This window comes from Glycine soja, chromosome 12, assembly GCF_004193775.1.
Source record: "Glycine soja cultivar W05 chromosome 12, ASM419377v2, whole genome shotgun sequence".
NCBI classification, from domain to species: domain Eukaryota; kingdom Viridiplantae; phylum Streptophyta; class Magnoliopsida; order Fabales; family Fabaceae; genus Glycine; species Glycine soja.
Genome location: NC_041013.1, coordinates 27,583,738 through 27,608,373, shown reverse-complemented (window position 1 = coordinate 27,608,373; position 24,636 = coordinate 27,583,738). Strand labels below are relative to the sequence as shown.

General features: G+C 38.9%; 1 protein-coding gene across 1 annotated transcript in view; it reads left to right on the top strand.

The window, feature by feature from the left end:
• Nucleotides 1–24,184, top strand: part of LOC114380298 (anaphase-promoting complex subunit 6-like) — a 28,680-nt gene extending 4,496 nt beyond the window's left edge. Inside the window, exons 5-16 of the mRNA XM_028339299.1 lie at nt 5,110–5,155; nt 5,299–5,378; nt 5,459–5,640; nt 5,773–5,898; nt 6,049–6,123; nt 14,043–14,168; nt 14,910–14,979; nt 15,174–15,256; nt 16,756–16,869; nt 17,214–17,313; nt 18,008–18,043; nt 23,905–24,184. Coding sequence (XP_028195100.1) covers nt 5,110–5,155; nt 5,299–5,378; nt 5,459–5,640; nt 5,773–5,898; nt 6,049–6,123; nt 14,043–14,168; nt 14,910–14,979; nt 15,174–15,256; nt 16,756–16,869; nt 17,214–17,313; nt 18,008–18,043; nt 23,905–24,015 — 1,149 coding nt within the window. The 3' untranslated portion in view covers nt 24,016–24,184. The remainder of the gene's footprint in view (nt 1–5,109; nt 5,156–5,298; nt 5,379–5,458; nt 5,641–5,772; nt 5,899–6,048; nt 6,124–14,042; nt 14,169–14,909; nt 14,980–15,173; nt 15,257–16,755; nt 16,870–17,213; nt 17,314–18,007; nt 18,044–23,904) is intronic.
• The last annotated feature ends 452 nt before the right edge of the window (nt 24,185–24,636 follow it).

The following is a 24,636-nucleotide window of genomic DNA, read 5'->3' as shown; positions in this document are numbered from 1 at the left end:
CTGCGTCATTGAACTACACCCAAGGTTATGCACAGCCAAACACTTATAAATACAGTGATTTTGGTGGCTCTCAAGGCTCGTTTGGCCGTAGTGGTGGTCGCGACACCTTTTCTGATCGAAATCCTGGACATGGTAGCGGTGTTTCCAGCAGAAGCTGTGGAGGTGGCCGGTTTGCCAATTTTCAGTGCCAAATCTGTTTAAAGTATGGGCACACTGCCAATGTCTGTCATTTCAGAACTAATATTGGTTTTCAGCCACATGAGTCCCTAACCTTTTTTGCTCCCACCACGCTGCAACCTATCCCCTATTTTACTGGTTCAACCAGATCCTCCAATACTTGGGTTAATCCCAATACTAAGTCCACTTTTCCTGGTCCCAGTCAGCCAGTGCCATGCTCACAAACTCCTCCTCTCATGGTAATGGTGCATCTGGCTCCACTTGAATACCAGATTTTGGAGCCAGTTTTCATGTTACTGGTGATTCTCAAAATATTAAACAATTTACTCATTTTGATGGACCTGAGCAGATTTTCATAGGCAACGGTGAAGGTTTAAGTATCTCCAACACTGGTTCCTTAGTTTTTGTTTCTCCTAATGATATTGCCATAACCTTTAAGCTTCATAAGTTGTTACATGTTCCTTTAATTTCGAAAAATTTGTTTAAGTGTGAGTCAATTTGCTAAAGACAACTCTGTTTTCTTTGAGTTTCACCCTCATTTATGTCTTGTGAAATCTCAGGAGACCAATAAAATCCTCCTACAAGGAGTGGTTGGTGCTGATGGCCTATATTCTTTTCACAACCTCAAGCTTCAAGGCAATCCTTCTCCGTTGATGTCCACTTCTACATCTGTTCCAAATGCTGAGTTTCCTACTTCAGCTGCTACTGCCAATAATACTTCTAATATTGTTTCAAATTCTGATGTTACCTCTTCCAGTAGTGCTAATCTTTGGCATGATAGGTTAGGTCATCCTAATGAGCATGTAATGAAAATTGTTCTCAAACAGTGTAATATTTCTCAACTGAATAAAAACATCACAGAGTTTTGTTCCTCTTGTTGATGGGTAAAACTCATAGGTTACCCTCTCATAGCTCAACTTCTGTTTATTCACCTTTAGAACTCATTTTCACTGACTTGTGGGGACCCTCCCATGTTACCTCTTATGCTGGCTATACATATTATGTTTTCTTCATTGATGCTTTCTCTAGGTATCGGTGTTGTCAAATGGCGACGCCATGGTGGTTTGGCGTGGCGGAAATTTGAAAAAACGCCACCGAATAGCGGTGGCATAGCGGGTTTCGTATGGTGGCGCCATGGCGGCCGCCATAGCCATGGCGGTCATGGTGGTTATGGCGGCATGGCGGAAAATAACGGCATGGCGGAGTTGGGCTAACCCGACCCAACCCTACCCGATATTTTGTTCAAAAGCGCAGCCCTCCCACGCAGCACAGCACAGAACGCAACCGTCCCACACGATCAGGAGCAACACCCCGCACGCAGAATGCAGCTCAGCAGCGATGACCCCGCGTTCCCCCCGCACGACCCAGCAGCGACGAGCACCGGCGCACGACCCCACGACGACGACGAGCACCGACAGACGACCTTGCGAAGGCGACGCCGCATCGACCCCGCACCCTGCACCCGCACGAATGGCGGCGAACGTCGCGGCGCAAGTTCAGTGGGGCTCTAGTTTTTTTTTTGTTTAATTTTGTTTTTGCTATTTGACACCCGTTTTTTATGTCTGTAGTTTTTTTTTTCATTTTTCTATGTGACACCCTCTTTTTATTTTTGACAGTCCCATTTTTATTTTATTTTTACTTGGTTATTGTATGAACTCATGAAACTTTTTTAACTTTTTTAGTTTATTTGAATGTAATCCATTGTTTTTTTCAATTTCAATGAGTTTATATATATGTATATTTTTTTTTGTCCGTCATGACATCCGTCATTTTCTGCTACGCCATCCGCCATATTTTTATGGCGGATTTTTGGCTTTCCGCCATGAACCGCCATCCGCCATTAACAACATTGCTAGGTATACATGGATATTTCTAAGTCCAAGGCCGAAACCATTTCTGTTTTTCAAAACTTGAAGTCCATGGTTGAGTTACAACTTAACACCAAAATCAAGAGTATTCAGTTGGATTAGGGAGGTGAATACAGACATTTCTCCAGACTTCTAGCCTCTTTTGGTATTTCTCATAGACTTATTTGTCCCCATACTCATCACCAAAATGGTGTAGTTGAGAGAAAACAGACACATAGTTGATTTGGGTTTAACCTTGCTGCATCATGCTTCTTTACCCTTGCAATTTTGGGATTATGCCTTTATTACAACTGTTTATCTTATTAATAGGCTTCCCACTGCTTCTCTCAAGTTTGCTGTTCCTTTTGTAGTTTTGTTACTTTGTTTAATAAAGAGCCTGATTATCATTTTCTTCGAACTTTTGGGTGTGCATGTTTTCCTTTACTAAGGCCATATCATACACACAAGCTCAATTTTTGGTCTCAAGAGTGTTTGTTTTTGGGTTATTCCTTGTCTCACAAGGGTTACAAGTGCTTGTCATCCTCTGGTAGAATTTACATATCCAAGGATGTTTCATTTAATGAGTTGAGATTTCCCTATACTGATCTTTTTCCTTCTTCCTCTAATTCCACAAAAAATCTTGATTCTTATTTTAGCCTAAATCCTAACCTTTCTCCACCTTTTGTTGCCCCTATTCCTCAGACATCTCAAGCATCACTTGTTAATTCAAGCTCTATTCCTCTTATTTCTCTTGGTTTTTCACCCTTACCTGCTCATTCCCCCATCACAACTGTTTCTGTACCTTGTCCCTCCACTTCTTCTGCACCCATCCCTATTCAGCCACAAAATTTTGAGACTACTAACCCTACTGCATCTGCTTCAGAGTCTGTGTCTATACCCAACTCTATCCCAGTCAATACCCACCCTATGCAAACAAGGTCTAAATCTGGTATTCACAACCCTAGACTTCACCCTTCACCCTTCACTTTTTCTCACTCATTCTGAGCCTTAACCGTGAAACAAGCTCTAGCAAACAAAGATTGGCTCATTGCTATGCAATAGGAGTATGCCTTGCTGAAAAATCATACTTGGGACTTAGTATCTTTACCTCCTAATAGACAGGCCATTGGTTGTAAATGAGTTTACAGGGTGAAGGAAAATGCTGATGGATCAATTAATAGGTTCAAAGCAAGATTGGTAGCTAAAGGGTTTCATCAAGTTCATGGTTTTGATTTCCATGAAACTTTCTCTCCTGTGATCAAGCCTGTCACTATTCGAATTATTCTTACTTTTGCCCTGTCCTATGGGTGGAACTTGTTCCAACTTGATGTGATTAATGCCTTTTTAAATGGTACTCTTGAAGAAACTGTTTTTATGATACAACCTCCTGGTTTTGAAGTTGTAGACAAGTCACTGGTCTGCAGGCTAAATAAAGCTATCTATGGGTTAAAACTGGCTCCAAGGCAATGGTTTGATAGACTCAAGTCCGCTCTGTTACAGTTTGGGTTTGTTGGCAGCAAAAGTGATTCTTCCTTTTTTATCTATCGGCATCAAGTGGATATTTTTTATTTGCTGGTATATGTGGATGATATAGTTCTCATAGGTAGCTCAGCCACTTTGATTCAGCAGCTCACAAATAGACTGAATAGTGAATACTGGTTTTTCTCTCAAACAACTTGGTCATTTGGATGATTTCTTGGGTCTGGAAATCAAATATCTGTCCAACAGTGCTATCTTAATGACCCATAGTAAATACATTCGTGATTTGCTTCACAAAACTCACATGGCTGAAGCTCATTCAATCTCTTCTCCCATGGTTTCTAACTGCAAGTTGTCTAAACATGGTGCTGATGTTTTTCAGGATCCTTCTCTCTATAGGTCTGTAGTTGGTGCGTTACAATATGTTACTCTCACTAGACCTGAAATTAGTTTTGTTGTCAATAAGGTTTGCCAATTTATGACTGCTGCTTTGGATTCTCACTAGACAGTGGTGAAAAGGATTCTAAGATATCTTAAAGGTACTCTATTTCATGGTCTGCTCCTGTAGCCTGCTTCTACAAAAAATCCCTTGGCCATTTGAGCATTCTGTGATGCTGATTGGGCATCTAATGTGGATGACAGGTGCTCCACCTCAGGGACTGCCATTTTTCTTGGTCCTAACTTAGTCTCTTGGTGGTCTCGCAAACAAAAGGTTACTACCAGGTCTTACTGAAGCTGAATATTGCAACATTGCTCAAACTTCCATTGGATTGACTTGGATTTATACCCTGCTGACAGAGTTACAAGTTTCTTTCACTACTCCAGTAATATTTTGTGATAATCAGAGTGTTGTTTCTATTGCTCACAATCCAGTTTTTCATAGTCGAACAAAACACATGGAGATTGATGTGTTTTTTGTCAGAGAGAAGATTTTGGCCAAACAGCTCTCAATTGTTCATATTCCAGATCTGGATTAGTGGGCTGATATTCTAACTAAACCCCTGTCTGCATCAAGATTTGAGGCTCTGAGAGGCAAACTCAATGTGAAGAGTGTTTCCAATGAAGACTCTCCCCCTTGAGTTTGAGGGGGGGTATCAGTATATGTCAATGTATAACTGTGAAAACAGTTTTGTATTTTGTCTGTAAGGGCTGTTAGCTTTTGCTAATTGCACCTCAATAGGATCAGTTGGTTAGCTTTCTGTTAAAGTTAGTTGGCTTTCTGTTAGAGTTAGTTATAGTTTGTTCTGCTGTATAGAGGTTTATAAATACCTGGATTGTAACTATCTCTAACTAGTTTTTTAGATCAATAAAATCAGTTTTGTTCTTCTCCTTTTTCTCTTTTATCTCTCTACTTTCCTCTCAGTTTATCAAAAATTGTTTGACAATAATTATGCCAGGCTTTGGAATGCCTTATTGAGAATCACATGCTCAATGTAGGTTGTAGATAGATACAATGTAGGTTGTACCTAGTAGCCCTCAGGCTTTAGAATGCACAAATTCATTATTTCCTTTCTGGGGAGATTGTCGTTCGTAGCATAAGTACTTGCACATATACTTTACACTAGTTATCTGATTTTTCCTTGTTATTTGGCAATAATTATGTCAGGCTTTGGAATGCCTTATTGAGAATCACATGCTTACATGTGAGGAAGGTAGAAGTTTTTCATTGAACCCTTGTAAATTTCCTTGATTTTAATTTTCTATCTTTAGATAAATAAGGTTAAGAAGTGGATTGTCTAATTAAAAATTGATCCTAATATATATCTGTCTTTCCTTTTTGTATGGTGAATATCAGAAGCAAATTTGATCTCATCATTGCAATTTGGTAGTGAGGATGGATGGCTCTATTCATTTTATTCTTGTTTGATAAAGAAGGTAATAGCAGGTGACAAGTAGAATTTGCTTCTTTCCTAATGTTTTGTACTGCTGAAAGATAACCCTTATTTGTAATGCAGTATGACAAAGAAAATGTTGTAGAAGCCAAGTTCAGAGATCTTGAGAATGAAAGCTGTAAAAGTGACCAATCAGATTCTTCTTTCTTGCGCACACTGAAATCTAACACTGATCTATTGGCCTGCAAAGCTGAATACTACTATCAGTGTGGTGAATATCAGAAATGTTTTGAGTTAACTAATGAGTAAGTTGTGGATCTAATCTGGCAACTGAAGTGAGAGTGCAATACAACTCTGGCTTTTGGCATCATTCACTGTCCCCACTACTTTCTTCTGTCTCTCTCTCTTTCTTCCTGACTTAAATAATTCTGTTACAGTTTGCTTGAGAAGGATCTTTTCCATCTAAAGACTACGTTAGTACATCTGGCAGCTGCTGTGGAGCTTGGGCATTCAAATGAACTCTATCTGATGTCATGCAATTTGGTGAAGGATTATCCTCAGATGTAAACACTTTTTTCATGATTTTGATTGTCTTCTAATGATTTTGCCACATATAAGAATTACTCTTTATTTAGACTTTTGCTTAATATATTTAGTTGTCTCCTTAAGCCTTAGTTATGTAAAACAATGAAATCTCATTGATGTTGGTTTAGGGCTTTATCATGGTTTGCTGTTGGTTGCTACTACTACAGTATCAAGAAGTATGATCAATCCCGCCGTTATTTTAGGTAATCATATCTTATTACCGTAATTAGATCTTTAAAAATCTAAAGCTAATGTTTTTATGTAATTTATCATCATAGGAATGTGGTTCTTGGTTTTCTGCCTTGTCAATATTGTTAGAATTTGAATGTTTGACTATTATTTACTTGAGGATATACTGGAAATTTGTTATATTTCATTATGCTTCATAACATCAGATAATTTGTTGTATTTGACATTTGATGCAATTGTCAATTTGTTTCATAACCATCAAATGTTTTTTTTTTTGAAAGGCCACAAAATATTATATATATAATTTCAAAGAAACAAAGCAGCACCAGAGGTACTGCTGGTGGTTGATACATCTTAAGACATAGGAAAATAAGAGCCCATCAAAACGAAACTGAGGAAACTCAGATACACCCTTCCCAAACATAACTAAATAAATACATTAGCCAAAGAATCGCACTATATTGGACGACCAATAGTTAAAGGAGTCATTAAAGTGCCTGTCTCTGGTTTTCAACCAAGACCACAACAGGAATAGGGAATCTTCCATCACTTTTGTAGGATCGAAACTCTTGCCTTGGAAGACCAAAGAATTCCTATGCTGCCATATTGTGGAAGTTAAAGCAATCCACCAACAACGTCGGCGAGTTTGGTTAATGGCAGATCCAAAACCATCACAGAATTGAATGAAATGATCTGCTGGGGATGCTGCTAGGGGGCCAACCAACTTAATCCAACTCATAGACTCCCACCATAAAACATTAGTGACTTTACAATGGAAAAACAGGTGACCAGCCTCCTCTTGATGAGATCTACATAAAGGGCATGTTTGATCTTGGATGGATATATTTCTTTTTAAGAGATTGTATCTAGTGGGTAACCTGTTTTTTAAAATTCTCCAAGCGAAAACTGCAGCTCTAGGGGGAATGTTAAGTCTCCAAAACAAGTTGTAGATATTTGGCTGAGGAATATCTCTATTAACAGAGATTAGCAGTCTGTAGGCTGACTTAGAAGAGTAAATCCCCGAAGGATCTGCTGACCAACGCAAGGAATCCTTCACATGAGGTTGGATCTGGACAGTACTGATCAGCTCCATAAATGTCACAGCTTCTGTATGTTCATGATCAAAGAGGTTTCTTCTCCATTTTAAATCCCATCGCCATGTACCATGGGATAAGCTACCCATATCACAAATCTTACTATTCTGCTGTCTACTGATGAGGAACATCTGGTTAAACTGCTGATCCAGGTTAGAACCAGTCCCCAACCATTTGTCCTTCCAGAAGTTAATTAAACTCCCATCCCCTACCTTCCATTCCATGTGCTGGATAATAGGGCTAAATTCAGGCTGCTTAACTAACTTTCTGAGGTCCTTCCACCATTGAGAATGCCAAGGCCTGTCTCTGCCATTGATTAGATCTGTCCAGCCCCCGTACTTGGATGATAAAGTTCGAACCCAAAGCTGATCTTGGTTAGAAGATAAATCCCAAATCCATCTTCCCAACAAGGCTGCATTGAATCTATTAATGTCCTTGATCCCAAGGCCTCCAAACTCCTTGGGGAGGCATATAGTGTTCCAATTTACCCACGCTATTTTCTTATGTTCAGAATCCCCCCCCCATAGAAAGTTCCTTTGCAAGGAAATCACTCTTCGGACCACCTTATGAGGAATTTTGAAAAAAGACAGGAGATATATAGGAAGAGCATTGAGGACAGAGTTAATCAAAGAGACCTTCCCAGCCATAGATAGAAATCTCTGATTCCACTTGGACAGCTTTGATTCGAATTTTTTGATGAGAGGTTCCCACACCATCCAGCTAGAATGCTTAGCCCCTAAAGGAATCCCCAGATATAGAAAAGGGGTCTCCATGGTTCTGCAATTAAGGAACCGAGCTGCCTCTTGAACCCAATTGGAGTGAGCCCCGAAAATTCCAACACTGCTTTTGGAAAAGTTGATCTTCAGCCCTGATGCCAATTCAAATCCTCTAAGCATTGTCTTCATAACAATTACGTTGTCCCAAGTAGCTTCTCCCACAAAAATGGTATCATCCGCATATTGCAGAATATTTATTGGGACCTTCTGCTTCCCTACCAGGTAGCTGCTGTAAAGGCCTTTGTTCAGAGCTGTCCTCATCATACCATTCAAACCCTCAGCCACAATGTTAAAGAGTAACGGGGCTAAAGGGTCCCCTTGCCTCAATCCCCTTGATGGAGCAAATTCTTTTGAGGGGCTGCCATTTATAAGAATGGAAATAGTAGCTGATTGGTTGCAAGCCTTAATCCATCTCCTCCATTTGAGGCAGAATCCCATTCGCTCCATCATATAATCCAAAAAGGACCATGAAACAGTGTCATAGGCCTTTGCAAAATCCACTTTAAACACCAGGGCTGGCTTCTTACTTCTTTTAGCTTCCTCCAGGACTTCATTGAGGATTAAAATTCCATGAAGGATGTGTCTATCCTTTATGAACGCAGTTTGTCTCTCATCAATGAGGGCAGGCATCACTCTCCTTAACCTGTTAGCCAGTAATTTAGCTATGATCTTATACATACACCCAATGAGGGAAATGGGCCTGTAATCATCAAAGGACTGTGGATGATGTGTTTTTGGAATTAGAGCCAGGAAGGATGCATTACTACCCTTAGGAAAGCTTCCATTAGCATGAAACTCATCCACAAACCTCCCAAAATCTGGTTTTAGGACCCCCCAAAACTCCTTAATGAAATTAAAGTTGAAACCATCGGGCCCAGGGCATCTATCTCCACAGCAACTCCATACAGCCTCCTTAATTTCAGGTTCTGAAAAAGGTGCAGTCAAATCCTCCCTTTGAGTTGAATTAATTGTGTTGAATTGGACCCCATCCAAGGTAGGTCTATCCACTTTTTCCTCTGTGAATCTGGCATTAAAGAAATTAACAGCTTCTTGTTTAATCAAGTTTGGTTGCTGGACCCATGTATCTTCAACAAAGATACCTTGAATTGCGTTGTAGTGTCTCCTGAAGTTGATGGATTTGTGAAAAAATGCAGTGTTGCTATCCCCCTCCTTGAGCCATTTAATTCTAGATTTTTGCCTCAGAATTGATTCATGAGCAAGAGAAACCTCCCACAATTCCTGCTGAGTGGATTTCATTGCCTTGACTTCATCAACCCCCAGAGTTCTGACCTGAGCTATAGAATCAAACTGGTGCAGCTGCTGCTTCAATTGATCCACTTTGTTCTTATGACTATCCCCATACTGAATACTCCAACTTTTTAAACTGGATTTTAGGGTCTTCAGCTTGTTTTTCAAAACGATACTCCCCCAGCCTGATTGCATTTCCCCACTCCACACTTGCTTAACCAGAGCTTTATACTGATTATTTTTCATCCAGCAATCCATGACTCTGAAAGGCCTGGGACCCCAATCCAACATATCAGTTTTCAAAAGGATTGGACAGTGGTCCGAATAGTCTCTATTAAGCACATGTTGAGAGGAATCAGGCCATTTAGTGAACCACTGAGCAGATACCAGACATCTATCAAGTCTGCTCCTTGCAGAACCATTTGGTCTACACCAAGTGAAAATACTGCCATAGCTTTTAATTTCGTGAAGGTCTGTATCAGCTATCCATTCATTGAAGCCATCCCTGTCATGAACACCCACAAACCTCTGGGAGGAACCAATTCTTTCATCCATACTTCTTATACTATTGAAATCCCCCAGGAAACACCAAGCAGCCTCAGGATTAGAGGCTTTTAACTGCTTCAAATGATCCCACAATTCTCTCTTCCCAGCTATATCACACGGAGCATACACATTCACTATGTTCACCGGCATGTTGTCCTTAATCCATCTTCCTGTCAACAACAAAAAATTCATACCCTTCACCCTCCTAACTACTTCAAAGGCTAGAGAATTCCACAAGCAAAGTAGACCTCCAGCAGTGTTAATTGAAGGAACAAAATCCCAGGATACATTAGCATCTCCCCAAATAGACTGACAAGCATTCTTAGTAACAGACTCTTTCTTAGTTTCCTGCAAACAGACTAAATCCACCTTATGTTTTATATTGAGCTTACGGATAGCAGCCCACTTCACCCCCCTCCCCAAGCCTCTACAATTATATGATAGGATTATCATTAGCACAACTGTTATGTCCCTTCTCTGCTACCAAGTCAGAATCTCTCTGCTCCATGTCAACCAAGCTTCCCATGAGTTGCTGAAAATCCTCCCCGCAAGTCAATCCCATTTGGTTTAGGAGATCACATTGTCTCACGAAGGCTGCTTCCTCTTGATTCTTTGACGATGCAGAGTTATTGTGGGTGACTAACTCCTGATGGGCTTTTTTCTTTTTACACCACATTCTTCTGGAATAAACCTGCAAGCCACTAGATAACATCTGCTGTTTCTGATGGGGGCTATGAGAAACCGTTTGTTGGGCCACAGGAGTGCAAGGCCCATTAAGGTGGTGGGTCTGTTTATCAAAAGATTCAAAAGGTGGGGTGTGAGAACCGTTGATGTGGGAATTATTTTTTAATATTCGGCCAGGTCTGGGGATGTCTCCCTCCTCAAAAGGGCCATCTGTAGATGCTTTGGGGGAAGATGTGGAAACTGTATTGGATAAATGAGGAAGGTTTTGACATTCGAGTACTGGGTCCGCTACATAATCGTGAATGGTTGCAGGATGTGTTGGCTGGGGAGCTATGGCCAATTCAAAAAGCTTCCTACTTGGGCTAACAACAGAACCCGAGGGAGATAAAGTGGTCAAAACCCTGTCAGATAGGTCATTAACCGCAGGGTCCACGTCGCGCGAACACCCAACGGGCAAAGGTGATGATCGCGCATCCCGGCAGTCCGCGGTAGTGTCGCCGGCAGATATCCCAGCGTCCCTGGGCGGAAATGTTCCCGACGGCCACGAGATGACGGAATCCATGTCGTCGTCTGCTACATCGGAAGGCACTTCTTCAGACGAACTCCATAGGTTCCTCCCATGGCGGGTATCGCCTAACTCCCCTCCGCCGTTTTCTTCAACTATATCAATGCGATGTCTGACTCCGTCAATGAGAACATGCGCAACGTGCTGGATGAGCGGCGGTCGCGGCGTCCTTACCAGGATCCTGGCACGGTCTAGGCGCTGCATGTGTTCCACGTCGTCATCGACGTCAACAAAGTCACCCACTGCGGCCACCATCCTACGCATGAAGTCCGTCTTCCACGCGAGGAGAGGGATACCCCAAACTCGAAGCCAGACAAGTCTGGTTTCGGCCCTCAGTTGAGGAGACCACTTCGTCAAGGAGTAAAACAGAGAGGAGGACTGTTCTTTCTCCTGTCGAATAATATCCGCCGCTTTTTTCTCTGATAGACCAAAGAGAATGGCCATATCATCGCCCATGTAACTAGCCAAAATGCCTGAACCCACATTCCACACCATTTCCTCTTCCAATCTTTCAAAAATCGCTATGTTCTTCAGCCTTCCGACCCAGGCGTTTTGGTATCGGGCCTTATCTTCCACAGATATGGCTAGCGAAAACGTGGAACAGGTGCTAATGTTATTACCGAACTGGTTGACTTCCTTTGTCGAAGAATTTGACTTCCTTCCCAGCGCCATCACTGCCTCTGCATATGATTTTGTGGTTGATGTCCCCACTACACCTTTGCGAGAAGCTTCGTCCGTACATGGCGGTCCGTCCTTGCCTGTCTTTGCCCCCATAGGCTTCTGTTTAGTGTGAACCTTCATCATCTCTCCACGTCCATATTTGGGAGTATTAACATGAAGTTTTACCCCCCGAATGAAGCTATTGTCGAGAGCTTTCTCTACATTTCGCACGTCTGTTACACCTCTGAGACGCACAAAACCATATCTCTTCCCCTCCTTGTTCCTCCGATTGGGGATGAAGACCTCTTTAACTTCCCCCCACTGACTGAAGTGGCTCCATAGCTCCATCTTGGTTACCTCCTCTGTGAAATTGGTGAAATAAAAGGAGGTAATGTCTGCATCATCCCTCCAGTTTCTCCGGTGATACTGCTGCCGACGTCCGTTCCCGCCATGTGTCTGTTTGGCCGCACCTCTATGCTTCCTATGGCTCACAGTTTGCCACTCATATACGTTAGCTCTTGTAGGCGCTTCGTCATACTTAACGAAACGGTCGTTGGCAAGGTTCCTCTCTCTCACAGAATCACTCACTCTCGGTGTTTCCCTCCGATTGGTGTTCTCCCTCACCCTGACTGTCTCTGTCTCACTCACATTCCCTCTCTCTCCCCCTCTGTCTAACCTTCTCTCTCTATCTCTCACTCTCTCTCTCTCTCTCTCTCTACCTCGCATCTCTCTCTAAACTTCTATCTATAATTTTATAACCATCAAATGTTATGTCTGGTTAGTGAAGGATATGTTATGTCTAATGACATAGTATCAACTTAACTTCACATAAATGCATATTATGGTTGGTCCTTGGTTTGGTTGATTAAAATTTCTTTTTGTGGGTTAAGTTTGGGTTACTACATGGAAGAGAAGCCTGAGATTATGTTTTGATATTATTCCTGATATTATATTTATTATTAGAGGGCGAGCCCTGGTGCAGCGGTAAAGTTGTGCCTTGGTGACTTGTTGGTCATGGGTTCGAATCCGGAAACAGCCTCTTTGCATATGCAAGGGTAAGGCTGCGTACAATATCCCTCCCCCATACCTTCGCACAGCGAAGAGCCTCTGGGCAATGGGGTACGAAGTTTTTATTATATTTATTATTAGAATATTCTATTTCCTATTAACCAGTAATGATTGATCTTGTAATCAATATTGTTTCCCTTTTCCATATTATAAATAGCACGAGGTGTGGTCTACATTGTCAGACAACATTACATAGTAAAACACTATTATATGGTATCAGAGCTTAAGTTATTCTTGACAAAGGAATAATGAAAATCGTGCTCCACTGGGGACAGTAGGTCTTGGGTTTCCCGGGTGGACCTGCTGTCCCTGGTGGACCTTTCTGCTTCGTCCGTTTTCCTGCGAATTGTCTCCGCATTCTAGTGCTTTAGGGACCTTTTCTCCTTTGACAATTTGTTTTTGAATTTTTTGGCAACATTTCCGGTCAATGTTGTCAGCCACCACTAGAGCTATGGCAACCTCTCTGGCTGACGAACCCACCATCAGGAGTGCCCACAGTCGATCTACCCAACGCCGTTGACGGCGCCCCTATCGGACACTAGACATGCCCTCATGCATGTTTCCTAGGCATGCCAAACAGCATCAGCATTGGAAGTTCGACCAGTGCGTCTGGCCACTGTTCCAGCCGTGCTTCTAGCGACGATGTCGCCCCTTCCTTGCTCACCTACCCCTAAAGCTTGGGGTCATTCCATGCTGATTTGATGGTTCTCCTTCGTTTTCCTTTTTCGCGCAGTCCCTCTTCGCAATGAATAATACCACGCGTCTGCTTTGCACTTGTTTGGCAGACTTCTTAGTGCTTTTTTGTTGGTGCTTACCTTCAACCACTGTCGCCCATCGTCGAAGATTGTCACATCGTCCACGTCCCATGTAGGGCCCTGGCATGTGAAGTTCACGCAGACAATGCGTGACACATCTTCGACCGGCGTCACATGGGTCTTCTCTGCCTCCGCCTCAAGGCGTATTCAGTGTACCTTTCTGTTTTTTTTTTAACAGGTGAACAGTGCCCATTGTCATCGTCGAAGACTGCCATGCTGTTCATGTGCGTAGCCAACTAAAAACACTGTCACACGCAACCCTATCCTAATATAAACTGTATTTACAAGAGAGTTGATTGTTTCTTTGACCTGAGTTAGATTGTTTGACAGTTTCTCTGTCAAGTACTTAAAAATTGCTTGCCTAATCGGAGTTTTCTGTTTGAATTTGAATTATCATGCGTTCATTATTTACGCCCTTGATTGTTTTTGAACATCATTATCAAAACTTATTGATCAATTTCATTGTGTACTGTACAGCAAGGCAACTAGTCTAGATGGAACATTCCTCCCTGCATGGATAGGCTATGGGAATGCTTATGCTGCTCAAGAAGAGGGTGATCAGGCTATGTCTGCTTACCGCACTGCAGCTAGATTGTTTCCTGGGTAAGATATTTATTTTTACAATTAGATTTTCCTGCTATCCCCCAAATGCGAATTATTTTCTTCTGTGCATTTCTTCACTACTAATGTCAGATAAGAATAAAAGTCGCTGATAAATCTAGTACATGTTTATAAAATCTGTTTTTGGGTTCTTGCAAAAGGAGGCAAAAGGCAGAAAATTGAATTCTTTTAGTATTTTTTAAACTAAATGGCACTTTTCTCTATAGAAAACTCAAACTAAACTGGTCCTTAGTTGGCAATTGTCTTTGCCTTTGTGATTTGAACTAGAAGGGTGGTCCTTTTATGTGAGGTGCTCCTTCTTTTGGTCTTGAATCATGAGTCTTGCAGAATCCATCTTCCCTCCATACAATGATTACAATGGAACAAAATTGTTGTACTTTTTGCCTTTTATTTTGAAGTTTTGAGCTTTTTGTTGTAGTAAAGGTACTAAGTGCTAGAAATTTAGTTTTACCTTTGGGAGATTGCAAAATTGCTTCTTTTAGTGGCTTATAATCCTCTGAGCCGGGGCATAATTCCTACTAGTTTTCCTTAATGCACAAACCCATACCCCCATCAAATCACAAAGCAGTTTGCAATTTTTAATTTCAAAGTTGTGATTCTTACACTACGTGCTCACTTCCACGTATTTGTCACTTTGGTTTGCTTAACAACATTGTATGAAATCCTCTTATTTTCTATAAATTATGGTTTTACAGGATAAATGTTGATGTTCTTTTATTCCAGGTGCCATTTAGCAACTCTTTACATTGGAATGGAATGCATGCGGACCCACAGTTATAAGCTTGCTGAGCAGGTACATAAAGTTGGATAGAGTCAAGGATTGACAGGAAAGTTTTTTTTTTTTGTGTGTGTTGGGGGGGTGGGGGGGGGGGGGGCGGCGGGTGGTGTAATGCTTTCCCACTATATCCTTGCAAATCCTATAAAAAGTAGAGTTCAAACAAGGTCATACCCTGGTCAAAATATTTATGTTCCCATATTGTTTGTCAGTTTTTTACGCAGGCCAAGTCAATTTGCCCCTCAGATCCACTTGTGTATAATGAACTTGGAGTTGTTGCCTACCATATGGAAGAGTAATGACAACTATCTGCTTTGAATTATTATTTTATAAGTTACTTAATTGTTCAGATTCACTTGTACAGAATTCCCTTCCCTTAAATGCTATTCAAATGATCAGGCTGTTTGTGAAGAATCTGACCCTGATTCTGTTTAATACAAAATGAGTTGCTTTAGTTGTACCGAAGGAATATCTATTAGTTTTGATCTACACAGATATGTAGTGAAATAGATTGATATGGCATCGTGGAAGTGTTTGCAGAGTTATCTTCTATTTCGGAAGTTTATTCAGCATTTGTAAACTATACAATTGAACCACTACTCACGTGCCTTGTTAAGTTTGGTGTCTGAGAACTGCATTTAAAATTCTCTTTGAATTTTAGTTAGTACAGTAATAGGTCATTTAATATATAATTTGAGTTAGTATAGTTAAGTTTGGTGTCTGAGATCTGCATTTGTTGGTTTTCATAATTATCTCATTCTCATACTGAAGTAAAATATAATTCATGTATCTCTGCTCAGTTATGGTTGCTCTCAGTGTTGTTAAGATAGACAAATTGAACTTTGCCAACTTGATTGACAATATATTATAGGTCTCATGAAGGTTCATAAAAATACTTATATTAATTGGACTTGGAGCACTACACATTGTTTCTTGCAGTTTCATACTAAATTTTATTTATTTATTTATTTATTTTTCACTTGAGTCAAGATGTAAATAAACATTCATTCTAGTGGATCTGACATTCCAAAATATTTAAGTTTTTAATTCTTTATCAGTTGTTCTCTTGTTCTCATGTACGTTGACATGGTTAGCAGTAAAGAACTAGAGATTCCTGTATCTATACTTATCTGAACTAGCATTGCTTTTTGTCTGTTAGAATGTGAGTATTCATTTGCTTAATGTCAACTCACATTTCAGTTCTTAGGATCCTGCCCTGGTTTTGTACAAGGATTCTTTATGCTCTCATATTACTATATTTTTGTTGTGAACAAGAAAGTGGTTGAGAGGTGAAAGCTAAAGCATTAAAGCAAGGAAAATGAGCTCTTTAATTATTAAAAACAGGTATTCTTTGGATGTGTGGGAATGTTCATCTGACTAAAACTTGAATATTTCCATTGGGGATGTGGAATACATTTTATCTCAAGAGACCGTGAATTATGTGATACCTAACCATTGTTGAAGATACCAGGTGATTAGTTGATGCAAGGAATTATTTCTTGGTCAATTCCTTCATTGGCATTATGGGTTACAAAATGTTGTATCATTAAAGGAAGGAAATTGAAATCTTGCAAAGCCCTTTAGTGGAGGCTTGTTAAATCTAAAAGAGTAACAATGTACTAATTCCTTTTTAACGATGGAAAGTTTTTCTTTTATTAATAGTGCTCCCTCTTTATCTCCAAATTTCAAAACAGTTAAAAAACATTTTTTAATTTATTTTGTCAAACAAATTTGCATGCAAATTAGCAAAATTGAGAGAGATCTTGACATGATTCATTGTGACTTCTGATTCAGGTATAAGAAAGCAGCGTGGTGGTTTGAGAAAACATTAGCCTTGGTACCAACTACTTTATCTGAAATGTGGGAATCAACTGTAGTCAATCTTGCACATGCATACAGAAAGTTGACGTAAGTTAATAAATATCTGTGGTCATTGGACTTAAATTTTCTTGTCCTCGGCTATAGTAAAATTAGCAAACAGAGGTCTCTGTTGTTGAGTTGAAACATCATTTGCTAGAGGATTTGTTTTAAACCCATAAAATCTGTTTTTTTCATGGTAACTTTATGTTTAAATTCCTTGTCCTGAATTTTGATGTTTCTCCATTTCCTCAACCATTAATTTTGACCGAGAAAGAATATGAATTTCTTTATTTAATAGAAGGTTTAATCTGAATAATGGTAGTGCCAGTTTGTTAATCATGACTGGTGAAGGACGGTATTGTTGATTCGGATTGTTGAAATGAATGTTTCAGGATGTACCAAGATGCAATTTCATATTATGAGAAAGCACTTGCATTATCAACCAGAAGTGTGAGCACTTATGCTGGTCTTGCATATACTTACCACTTACAGGTTCTAAAATTATATTCTTATTTTTCCTATTTTGTGATTTTCAGTATAACACAATATATTATGTTATTATGTGAGAAGCAAATGTCCTGCTCTTATGTAGCCTTTTATGTATGAGTTGCCTTGGAAATTTAGATTTGTGGTTTCATTAGGGTAAATAGTCTATGTTTGTTTTTTTCTGAAAAAGTCTGTGCTGGCAGTAGGGGAATGATTACTCTTGAATTGTTAGTTTTTTTAATTTTGAGAGGCAGAGGATGGGTTAACCATTACCAATATTTGATTAAAAAATCTTTTTCTTTTCAAATGAAGTTCACGATACCATAGTTCTTAGTCTGAGCTACTAAAATTCTTAATGCATTGACCAGTATATAAATCCTTAGTTGATTGATTTCCTATTATACCAACAAAAGCAGATGTCAACTCATTCATTAATGGATATTTTATTGAAGGAAGTTGAGGAATGTTGAGAGTAGTGGGTGTGAAAAGAAATAATTTCTCCTATTAAATGTTAAAGGACCTCCAGCAGTCCAGCTAAATTAATTGGAAGTCCTTCCTGGACAAGGCACTTTGGCTGTCAATGGTTCATACTTTCTAAATGTCTATTATAGTATTATTGCTTGAAAAGTATTTATATATTTATTTATTTGACGAAATTTGATTGACTTCCTTGCTTTACTGTTTTATGTAATTCATGCAGGATGATTTCACCACAGCAATTTCATATTATCACAAAGTGAGTAATCGATTAAATATTGCTTGTATCCATGATAATTATTAGAGTATGTAAATACATAACTGTGAAAACAGTTTTGTTAGATTATGTTACATTCTGCTAGAAGTTAGTTATGATTAGTTAGAGTAAGTTATGGTTAGTTTATCAGTTCAAGAGGTCTTTAAATACCTCAGTTGTAACTAACTCAAATTAACTTTTTCAGAATCAATAATATCAGTTTTTGCCTTTCCTGTTCTCAATGTTTTCTCTTGTTCTCTCTATTCTCTTAGTTCTCAAATTCTGATATGGCATCAGAACTTGTTTCTTCATAAAAGCTCTTCTCTTCAGTTTATCGAGCTGCACCTTCACATCCATGGCTTCTGCGTCTCAAGGTTTCAGTTCGCATTCATTTCCGATGACGATAACTGAGAAATTGGATGATTCCAACTATCTACACTGGCGACAACATGTTGAACCAGTCATCAAATTGCATAAGCTGCAAAGGTTTGTGGTTAATCCAGTCGTTCCGCCTCAATTTCTCACAGAAGATGATTGAATCATGGATCACGTTAATCCTGAATATGAAGCATGGGAAGTATAGGATTAAACACTCCTTATTTGGCTTCAACCAATGCTCTTGAAATCTGTTCTTTCACACGTGTTAGGCTTGAATCACTCCTATCAGGCGTGGGAGAAGACTCACGAGTATTTCAGCCTTCACACCAAGTCTAGGGCACGTCAATTACGGACCGCGATGCGTGCCGTCTCACTCGTAGGGAAAACAATGGATGAGTACCTTCACAAAATTAAAGGCTACGTCGATGAGCTTGCTGGTGTTGGAGTTTCGGTACGCCATGAGGAGCATGTCAATGCTATTATTGAAGGTCTACCTTTGGATTATGCGCCAATAGTTTCTGTGATTGAAAGCAAGAAACGTACACCATCCATTGCAGAGATTGAGGCTCTGCTTTATGGCCACGAAACTCGCCTGCTCGGTACGATTGAGACACTCAGATGCTTGCGTCTCCATCCCTGAATTACACTCAAGGTTATTTGTATGAAAGCTTATATAAAGATAATGATTTTGGTGGCTCTAGGGGAGGTTATGGTAGAAGTAACGGTGGTCGTAATACTTCATCTGATCGCGGTGGTGGTGACGGTGGTTTTGGCAGAGGCCGCGGTGGAGGCAGGTTTGCCAACTTTTAGTGTCAAATTTGCCTTAAGTATGGTCACACTACCAATGTGTGCCATTTTCAAACTCACGAGTCACTCACTTTTGTTGATCCAACTACACTCCAACCTATTTCGTATTCAATTGGTTCGATTAGGTCCTCAAACACTTGGGTTAATCCTAACTCCAAGTCTGTTGCTCAGCCAACTAATCAACCTAGTGTTATGCTAACAAACTCAGCATCTCATGGAAATGGTCAAGCTAGCTCGACATGGATTCCAGATTCTGGAGCTAGTTTCCATGTGACTGTTGAATCTCAGCATATCAAACAGCTGTCTCATTTTGATGGACCTAATCAGATTTTTATTGGAAATGGGGAAGGTTTGAGCATTTCCAATATTGGTTCTTCATCTTTGTGTCTCCTAATGACTCTCATATTACTTTCAAACTTAATAAGCTATTACATGTTCCTTCAATTTCAAAAAATTTTTTAGGTGTTAGTCAATTTGCTAAAGATAATACTGTTTTCTTTGAGTTTCATCTTCACTTATGTCTTGTGAAATCACAAGGGACCAATAAAGTACTCCTTTAGGGTGTTGTAGGTGCTGATAGTCTATTCATTTCATAACATCAAACTTCAGGACCACAAACCTCAGTTGTTATAAACATCATCCTCTACTGCTAATAAAGATTCTGTTGTGGCCTCTAATTCTGTTGTTTCACCTCCTAGCACTGTTAATCTTTGGCATGCTAGGTTAGGACACCCCAATAGTCATGTACTGAAACTAGTTTTTGACCATTGTAATATTTCGTCATCAAATAAAATGATTTCAGATTTTTGTGCCTCTTGTTATATGGGAAAATCTCATAGGCTATCTTCTCATTCATCTACTTCAGTTTATTCCCCTTTAGAACTTATCTTTACAGATTTATGGGGACCTTCTCATTTAACCTCCGACTCTGGATTCAAATATTATGTGTCATTTGTTGATGCCTTTTCAAGATACACTTGGATATTTCCTATTAAAACCAAAGCTGAAACTACATCTGTATTTCACAATTTCAAGTCATCTGTTGAACTTCAACTTAACACTAAAATAAAAAGTGTTCAATCTGACTGGGGGGTTGAGTACAGACCCTTTTCTGCTCTATTAGCCTCCTATGGTATTTCACATGGATTAATCTGCCCACACACTCATCATCAAAATGGTGTTGTTTAGAGAAAACATAGACACATAGTAGACCTAGGACTCTCATTGCTCCATCTTGCAACTTTACCTCTAAAGTTTTGGGATTATGCTTTTGTCGTTGCAGTTTATTTAATTAATAGACTACCCACTGCATCTCTCAACTTTGCTATTCCCTTTGTTACTCTTTTCGACAAAGAACCTGATTTTCATTTTCTTAAAACATTTGGTTGTGCTTGTTTTCCTTTGTTGAAACCTTATCATATTCATAAACTCAAGAGTTTGTATTTTTAGGGTACTCATCATCACATAGAGGCTATAAACGTCTATCTTCAACTGGTAGAATTTATATTTCTAAGGATGTTTTGTTTAATGAACTGAGATTTCCTTATTCAGATCTATTTTCCACATCCTCTAGTCCAACACAAAATATTAACTCCTATTTCAATCTTAATCCTGACCTATCTCCTCCTTTTGTAGCTCCTGCACCTTCATTTTCCCAAATGCCTCCCTCTAATTCTCTTTCTACTCCCTCTGTTCCTCCTGGGTTTTCTGCTGCCTCAAACCAATCCTCATCTGAATCCACTTACACTCATCCTCAGTCATCCAATACAGTGTCTCATAGTGAGTCTATACCATTTGAATCCACTTCCACTCATTCTCAATCATCAAATACTGTGTCACATAGTGAGTCTGTATTTGCATCAACTACAATTCCCACTAACACTCATCCTATGCAAATTAAATCCAAATCTGGAATACATAATCCTAGGCTGCATCCTTCATTATTTTTTAATCATTCTGAACCTAAAAGTGTAAAGCAGGCTCTGGAAAGTTCAAAATGGTTTGCAGCTATGCAAGAGGAATATAATGCTCTGTTGAGAAACAGAACTTGGGATTTAGTTCCCTTACCTGCTGGTAGACAAGCTATTGGATGCAAGTGGGTCTTTAGAATAAAAGAAAATGCTGATGGTTCAATTAACAGGTTCAAAGCTAGACTAGTTGGTAAGAGTTTTCATCAAGTTCATGGCTTTGACTTTCATGAAACGTTTTCTCCTGTGATTAAACCAGTTACAATTCGGGTTGTTCTCTCTGTTGCTCTCTCTCAAGGTTGAGAATTATTTCAGCTTGATGTCGACAATGCCTTTCTAAATGGGCTACTTGAGGAGTCTGTCTATATGAATCAACTTGCAGGTTTTGAGGTTGGAGGCAAATCCTTGGTTTGTAAGCTCAATAGAGCTCTCTGTGGGTTAAAGCAAACTCCAGGGCAGTGGTTTGCCAAGTTAAGATCTACACTAACTCAGCTTGGGTTTGTAGGAAGCAAGTGTGATCCTTCATTGTTCATCTACACACGTCAAAAGCATATTGTCTACATCCTAGTTTATGTGGATGATATCATCCCTCTCATTCAACAGCTAACTTGAAAATTAAATACAGCCTTTTCTCTTAAGCTGCTGGGTCACTTGGATTATTTCTTGGGGCTAAAAATTAAATATCTTCCTAACAGATCTATCAATGACTCAAAGCAAGTATGTGCGTGATTTGCTTCATAAGACTCAAATGGCTGAGGCACATTCTATCTCCACTCCTATGGTTACAAACTGCAAATTATCTAAACATGGGGCTGATCTATTTCATGATCCAACACTTTATAGATCAGTGGGTGCCTTGCAGTATGCTATCCTTACTAGACCAGAAATCAGCTTTGCTGTTAATAAGGTTTGTCAGTATATGGTTAATCCCTTGGATTCTCACTAGGCTGTGGTTAAAAGAATGTTGAGATATCTCAAGGGTACACTGTTTCATGGTTTACTTCTTCAACATGCTCATGTTTCAAAACCTATTGCACTTTATGCTTTCTGTGATGTTGATTGGGCATCAGATATTGATGACAGACGTTCCACATCAGAGGCTGCTATCTTTCTTGGCTCCAACTTGATATCTTGGTAGTCTCGAAAGCAGAAAGTCACAACCAGGTCCGGCACTAAAGCTGAATATCGCAGCTTGGCTCAAACATTGTTGGAATTACACACATTGTATGGGTAGTTGTTCCATACATTGTATGGGTATTTGTTCCAATAAAGAATAGTTATTAATGTACCTAGTTAGTCACATATTCATGTATCTAGGAATTCACATGCATGTACATAGGTACTAGAACTTCATTAATATTCTTGTAAATTTCACATTGTATTTACTCCCTAAGTCTATATAAATATAGATCAGCTGAGTGGGTTAAGCATTCAAGCATTTCACAACCTCTAGTCTCTTCAATAAACATCTACTGAATTAACCTGGATTTGAACTCTCCTAGCAGAGTTACATGTTTCTTTCAATACTCCTGTGCTTTATTGTGATAATCAAAGTGCAGTGTCCATAGCACATAATCCAGTATTCCATAGTAGAACAAAGCATATAGAAATTGATGTATTTTTTGTAAGAGAACAAGTTTTGGCTAAGTAGCTCTCAATTGTGCATCTTCCTGCCTTAGATCAGTGGACTGATGTCTTAACCAAGCCACTTTCCTCAGCAAGATTTGAAGAACTAAGAGACAAACTCAATGTGAAGAGTTTTTCCTCTGAAAAATCTTCCTCTTGAGTTTGAGAGAGAGTATTAGAGTATGTAAATGCATAACTGTGAAAACAGTTTTGTTAGATTCTGTTACATTCTGTTAGAAGTTAGTTAGGATTAGTTAGAGTTAGTTATGGTTAGTTTATCAGTTCAAGAGGTCTTTAAATACCTCAGTTGTAACTAACTCAAATTAACTTTTTCAGAATCAATAATATCAGTTTTTCCCTTTCCTGTTCTCAATGTTTTCTCTTATTCTCAGTTCTCTAATTCTGATAATAATGAACTTTTGATATGCACATTTTGTTTTACTTTAGCATTAGAGCTCTTAAAGCTATGTCTTGTGTGTATTCATCTTCATAGTATGGTTAGTTTAATGTGATAACCACTATTTGCAATATAGTCTCAGTCGTATTAAATTAGGTTCAAGTGGACAAGACTCTTAGCATGAGCTAGCCATGAATCAGACACCTCTTCTCTTTGAAGTGTCACACTAACATCGGTTTGACACATGTCAGGCACTTCTCATTTAGTGTCTAATTAAAAAATCATTGTCAACTTCGACACTTAAGCTGATCCCTCTTCACAACTCGGACACTGGAGCCAACATCTTAATATGAATGGTCACATAACAATATCATTAAAAAATGTTTTCATTTAAACTTCTAAAAAAATCAGCTGAATTATAACAAAAAATATTAAAAAAATAGTTTCTTACCTTTTCTTTTGTGAGGCTCATTAGTTTTCACATAAACACTTAGTTGGTTGACAAGGTGAATATATATACCTTTCTTAAAACATGTAACTTCACACTAAAAGATGTAAATAGAATGTACATGTTTTGCTTAACCTATGAATATTATTGTTAAAATGATAAGGGAATCTCCAGTGATCATTTGTATGTTTTGCTTAACCTGCATTTGAGTTTACTTACCATTTTATTCCTTGAATGTTAGGCCTTGTGGCTGAAACCAGATGATCAGTTCTGCACTGAAATGTTAAGTTGGGCTCTAATAGACGAAAGTCGAAGGGGCGTTGACCCAGTCTTGAATTCCGGTGAAGTCTGATTTGAATATGATGGTGCAACCTCATTTACTCTTGTAATATATGTATAAACAATACATTAGTGCCAAGCTAATGCATTGCCAATGTTCAATTGTTAATCATTATATCATCAGTTGTAGATAATTTGTATTTTTTATATGATTAAATGTGTGATTTTATATTTTCAGCAAATTTTTACTCTGATTTACAATCAATTTTTGTCACCTTGTACATAAAACCTTAAAATCTTTTTTTTTTTTAATTTTTTTTCTCAATTAAAGGTTTAGAAAGAATGAGAAAATTATTTTAAAGGTTCATAGAAAATTAATTTTGAAAAAAAATAGAGTAAATTTTTTAAAGGAAAATGTGATACTACGGTGGATTGAGTGGAAAAGGACTAGAATGAGTAAATTCTTTTATTTTATGTAGATTTAAAAAACAAATTGGTAATTTTAAATATAAGAATACTAATTAAAGGGTTCAATCAGTGTTACTAAAGGTCTTCATTGGATTAGTGGGTTAAAAGTCAAATTGATGGGTAATTCTGGCTTTTAGGTTATTAATATGAGACTCTAACCAATTGAGTTAATAATTTAATTATGTTATAAAATAAATAATGTTATATATAACACTAAATTTTTTAA